This window comes from Xenopus tropicalis, chromosome 1, assembly GCF_000004195.4.
Source record: "Xenopus tropicalis strain Nigerian chromosome 1, UCB_Xtro_10.0, whole genome shotgun sequence".
In the NCBI taxonomy this organism is placed as follows: domain Eukaryota; kingdom Metazoa; phylum Chordata; class Amphibia; order Anura; family Pipidae; genus Xenopus; species Xenopus tropicalis.
This window is the reverse complement of record NC_030677.2, coordinates 188,922,760-188,928,759: the sequence shown is the minus strand read 5'-3', so window position 1 is coordinate 188,928,759 and position 6,000 is coordinate 188,922,760. Positions and strand designations below refer to the sequence as shown.

The 6,000-nt window shown below is 48.4% G+C and overlaps 1 protein-coding gene across 4 annotated transcripts in view; it reads left to right on the top strand.

Annotated features, from left to right (window-relative positions):
• The first annotated feature begins 704 nt into the window (after positions 1-704).
• The window catches only part of kif2a (kinesin heavy chain member 2A), a 37,918-nt gene continuing 32,622 nt past the window's right edge, over positions 705-6,000 (top strand). Inside the window, exon 1 of one of the 4 annotated variants that reach the window (XM_002934199.5) lies at positions 705-1,026. In XM_002934199.5, the coding sequence (XP_002934245.2) occupies positions 966-1,026 (61 nt within the window). In that variant the 5' untranslated portion in view covers positions 705-965. The remainder of the gene's footprint in view (positions 1,027-6,000) is intronic. The other 3 variants (XM_004910370.4, XM_004910371.4, XM_002934201.5) reach the window with 3 other exon arrangements.

The following is a 6,000-nucleotide window of genomic DNA, read 5'->3' as shown; positions in this document are numbered from 1 at the left end:
GCCCCGTACAGCCGGGCCCCTCTGTGCCACACACGCCCCGTACAGCCGGGCCCCTCTGTGCCACACACGCCCCGTACAGCCGGGCCCCTCTGTGCCACACACGCCCCGTACAGCCGGGCCCCTCTGTGCCACACACGCCCCGTACAGCCGGGCCCCTCTGTGCCACACACGCCCCGTACAGCCGGGCCCCTCTGTGCCACACACGCCCCGTACAGCCGGGCCCCTCTGTGCCACACACGCCCCGTACAGCCGGGCCCCTCTGTGCCACACACGCCCCGTACAGCCGGGCCCCTCTGTGCCACACACGCCCCGTACAGCCGGGCCCCTCTGTGCCACACACGCCCCGTACAGCCGGGCCCCTCTGTGCCACACACGCCCCGTACAGAACTTTTCACTGAACTTCGGAACGCACATTGACTCGCACATTGACTCGCACAGTCTCCCTGCCCGGATATCGAACACTTTTCTTCCACTTCCGACACTAAACCATCAATCACCAGCGAGTTAATGTTGTTGGTTACTAAAGTTTCCTTTCGGCCGCTTCCCGCCCCACCTCTATATCCTCTGCGCCAAAGCCAATGTGACGTCGTTTCGCCCCCACTCCGAGTACGGACTGCGCGCCCAGCTAACTGCGCATGCGCCTTCTCTCCAGACAGTCTCCTGTAACGTCATGCACCACGCTTGCCTATGCCCCGCCCCTTTCAGTGACGTTCTGCTCATCCCAGTGTGTGCGGTGCTGTCAGTGTGACCGGCAGAGGCCCCTCCTTTGGTTCCTATCCCCCCGCCTCCTTCTCCTCCTGTTTCCCCGGCATCGCCTCGTCAGCTGCCCCATTTTATTGAAACAATAACTGGCTGTGAGCTTGCTCCCCCCGCCGCCTAGAGAAGGGCAGAGCGCGGAACGGGCTATTACGGGCGGTACGGGAGCGGGCGGCGGGGAGCAGCCACAGGGAGGGGGAGAAGGAGGCATGGCAGGCAGCTTTGGCAAAATCCACATAGGGATATATGTGGAGATCAAGCGGAGCGATGGTGAGTGCACTGCTGCCCTTTCCATTCATTCATTATGCCAATCTTCCGCTTTCCGGCTCCCATCAGCCCCTCACATAGGATGCCGGGAAATGTAGTGCTGCGGCATCTGGCGTGCCCAAGGTTATGTGGCCCTGGTTAGTGTGCCAGTCACCCAGCTAGGGGTGGAGCTTAGGCTCTTATGGGAGCCAAGGGTGGGAGACTTTACTGTAAGACGAGGGCAGAGCTGTGTATATGTGACTGCAGTTCACTCACTTGCTTTGGAGGGGCGGGGTGCTGGGAGTTGGGGTGCTGGGGGTTGGGGTGCAGTGCATGGGAAGGGGAGCCCCTGGGTGCCAGCTAGCAGCCCACTGTACAAGCAGAAAAGCAATGGCATCAATCAGACACATGGTTGTTATGGCTGGAGGGCTGCAGGTAGGAGCAGCTATAGGCAGATGGAGGGTAGGGGGTCGGGCAGGCCTGCTCTTTCCAACAATGGGTTTTAATGAAATGGTTTTTTAAATGTTGGCCAAGCATTGGCAGCCAGAGGGCCACAGGGTTCTAACTTAGCTGGGGGGCAGTGGTGCAGGGCGGCTGAGGAAGGAGATGGAATATTAGTTATGGGCAAGGGGGATTGTGGGTAGATCCAGAGGGTGCGGGGCTGCTGAGGATGCGCCAGAGGATGTGCAGGTGCTGCAGAACAATCACAGCTTTGTGACAGGGCTTGGCCTTGGAAATCCATACCTGGGGCTTTTAACTGCCCCCCTCCCTCCAGAGAGGGATCAGTTGGATGGAGGTGCCGGCTGGGAGGCTGCTGGGTGTGTTTTGTATCACTTGTCGTAGCAACCAGCATCAGCTGAAGCGCAACACTAGTGAGACACACACACAGCCCGGGGGGGAGTTTGTTAGGCAGGGGCTCTCAGGTTACAGGGTAACACTCCTGAAATGTAAAATAAAACTTCTGTCTTACCTAGCTAACGAGGATAATCATTATTAGTTCATTAACTGGATAATCAGCTTGTTACTGAACATTTAGGCTGGCAGTGCCAAGCTTTTCCCTCTCAGCTTTTAGCTATTAACCTCTTGGCTTCCGTGGGGAAACGGGAAACATAGACCAGTAGATTTCTTTAAAGTGACCAGTGATTTCCCTTCTGCCTTTGGTGACTGGCAGAATACCCTCTGGGTCAGTGATACCCAACCATTTCTGGGTTGCAGATGGTGGGTGTAGCTAAACCAGTGTATTGGGGTAAAGGTAGGACATTATTGCTGTAGTTAAAGCCAGAATTGTTCACTGTTATATTTTTATAGTCAGGACAGGCTCATGGTAAGCTCCATGCTGTTTGCAGACCCTCTCTGTCATTAGACTTTTCTCCTATGTGGCCCTATGGTTAATAGTTTGCATTTGTGTTTGAGTTGGAGCTGCCATATTGCTATATAAGAATAATGGGTTTACCTGCATATACAAGTGCCTATTGAGGGAGGGTAACATGCCAAGCAGCAATGTTGCAGCTGCCTGCATCCGTCTGGGCCACAGTAAATAGGCTAAGCATGTTTGGGTCACTGTGGGCAAAATCTTTGTATTGTTTGCTATTGGGGCCTAGCTGGGGGCCTGGCTTGTTTTGCTTGTAGGACTGCTCATTGCACAGGTGTGCTGGGGTATATCACACTAATGGGCAATTTATTATAAGTCACAAGGTTAATGATGCACAGGGAGATGTTTTGTGGGAGGGGGACCAAATGCTCACAAGCACCCCCTTATTTGCTTTGAATGAGATTAACCCCTCAACCTCCTGGTCTTTGAGCAATAGTGGTACTTGCCACCACTGGGTGCATTTTGGTGGTGTTTCTCATTCACTTGGAAATGAGGTATTTTTTCCCCCCTCCCACAGCATCTCAAATATGCTCCATGTGTCTGCACCCAAGTCCACACAGTGACTCTGCCTTTTACAAAGGCAGAAAAATTGCTCTGTGTGGTGGTTGACTTACCTTTGGCAGTGATGTTGGTAAGGAGTGTTAGCAATTAAGGATATCCTTGCCCATCACTACCCCTTGCTATATTTTGCTGCTGTTCTTTGATTAAAGGGAAGTGGCACCATGATAAGTATTGCTGCCTTGGCACTATCTCCAGGGCTCTATCTCCGAAGTGTTTGAATGGTCTTCCAGTGCTTGTGTGGGTTTCCTCTGGGTACTCTGCTTTACTTTCACATGGCAACATACAGGCAGTAGCCAGAAGATAGAAAGGTACAATCACTGGGGGTGCCCAGTAATTGTATTCTTTACCTGATACCCCGGGCTGGTGCTTCTGTTAGCACAAAACGGCACTGGCCCTGGGTTCTCCCGAGCACCATGGAGCAACCCTCTTCCTGCTACTTCTTTCTTTGCGTGGGTACGTTTGCAGTAGATTGAAAAGCTCTAAAAAATCTACTGCACATGTGGTCACTTACAGAGACTCCTGACACAAGTGCGAGAGCACTAAGGGGCCTAATACTCTTTCTAAAAGTTCTGGGTGGTCACTTACAGAGACTCCTGAGTCAGGGGTTCTAGTACTCATTCTAAAAGAACTTTGACCTAGTGATGAATTGAAAATTGGCAGTTAGGTGCAGAGTGGGGGTTAAAAGGCAGACCTGTCCTTACTTCATGCCATATGGCAGGTAGTAAATACAGAGAAGTTTTGTGGCCTGTGCCCACCAGTGCATCTGACTGATGTGGGAGTGGGGATGCCTTTGTTCCACCCCCAGCCTTCCCCCATGAATACAGTGCTGCTGACAAACTCAGTGCTTCATTCATGGGAGGGTGCAGGACCCATGGCAATGTGCAAAGTCAAAAAAACATGGCAGATTCCACCATATTTTTTTTGTACTTTTCATACTGCCCTGTACTCACACAGATATTTTGTGCACCTTCCCTCTTAAAGGAAACCTTGGAGAGCGGTGGCTTATAGTATTAGCTCACTGGGGCTCATCTATAAACACTGGACAAATTTGCCCATGGGCAGTAACCCAGGCTTATCACCTGCAGGTTGTACAGTGAAAGTACACATTTAATTGGTTGCCATGGGTTTGCCCTGTGTTTATAAATGAGCCTCACTGAGTTCCTTGTGCTGGACAGACAAGAGTTGGCCCCTTTGGTACTAGAATGCTCAGCAAACATAGCTGAGTTTCTGTATTTGCAAGCTCTTTAGCCTGTACTGGGGGCAATAGAAATAAGTAGGCAAGTTACAGGAAGTACAGTCTAAAGGGCTTTTTCCCTTACAGGCGAGACAGAGGTGCAGGGGCAGAGATCAGGAGCATGGCATTGCTGTAATAAGATGCAGTGCCTTATGATTGGACACATTTTATATTATCCTATTGGTTGATTTTCATGCAAGTGCCAGAATTTGTTGCTATGGTCAGATTGGGTTGGGAATACTCTTTATATCGCAGCATAGCCGCCTGTAGCATGGTGTGTGTGTAGTTACTAGAAGTAATGATTCTCTGTGCTGCAGCATCGTGCCAGGGCTAGGCAGCGTGGCTGTGCATTATGCACGGATTCTCTCTTATCCTGTATATTTACTGCAGCATTTATTCTGCACTGGATGTCTTACATTACATGCAGTCTCATCCTGCCATTGTCTGTACATCCAGCCTGGAGCTTCGCTATTGGCTATTCCTCTGTATTGTCACCAACAATAAGCCTGACATCTCTTAATTATTATATATTTGTATATCTGTTTGCCGCTCATTTGTTCATGTATATGTGTATGTATATATATATAATATACTTGCGTGTATGTCTGTGTGTCAGTCTGTCTTCATTTTTTATAGGATTTGAATTCCTCTTTCCTTCTCTCATTTAAAGAACAAGGCAACGCAAAATATATTTTTTTGCCTAATAAAAGAAAACAAAATTCTAAGCAGCTTTGCAATATACATTTATTACAAATGATTTTTGAGTTATTTGTATATATTATTGCTATTAAAAGCAGTGTTTGCCTGTTCTTTTCTATTCTCTGCCCTGGTGGCTCTGACTGTTGGACAATGTAACACAAGGCAGCAGATTGACAGACCCGTCTTGCTGGAGGAGACTGACAGTTGCAACATTGTTTAAAAAGTAACAACCAGGAGTTCAGCAAATGCTGCTTTCAATTTATAAGTATGTCATATTGGAAAATTGCTTAGAATTATGTTTTCTTTTATTTTGCAAACATTTTTGGGGTTGACATTCCCTTTAAATCACTGCCAGGTTGCTAGGGTAAACTGACCCGTAGCATCTATATAGCTGCTGCAGTTCGGAACTGGAGAGCTGCTAAAAAAAAAAAAAAAAAATCGTTTAAACGAAATAATTGAAGACCAGTTTTTAAATTGTCTCAGACTATCACTGTCTGTATCATATAAAAAGTTGGTTTTTTTAGTATCCAAACACTTTTTTTCAGTGCAGTTGGTTTCACATAGCACACCAGAAATGAAGACTTTTTCTTGCCTTCTGCTTTTCTTTTTTCAGCTATATTTCTAATAAATACATTTAAAGGCTCCTTCTCATGGCTCCTTAGAACCGCTTGGGTGGGAGGTGGTCACCAACTCTGCAAACTGTCCTAATTTGATACTTTATTTATGTGATACAAACATGATACAAAAAGCACTAACCCAGCAGGAAAAGTATAGGTGGCCACACACGTAGCAATAAAGATCTTTCGTGCAACCACTGGTCGTACGAAAGTTCATTCCCACCATCCACAGACGTTCAGGGCTGAATCGTCCGAAATGGAGGTAGAAACAATAGAAATTCTACCTCCTTCTGCCGATTCAGCCCTGAACGTAGATTTTGCTCTGGCGCCTTCAATGGCGCCCAATCAAAATCTCTTAACCAGGCCGATCGACGAGTCGACCGATATCTGCAGCCTTTGCGATATCGGTTGCCCCTAGAGCCGCCATACACACACTAAATATTGTTCGAAACAAGGTTTTGTACAATATCATCGGTGCGTGTATGGCTGGCTTAATGCAGGCATCTCTAGTGCTC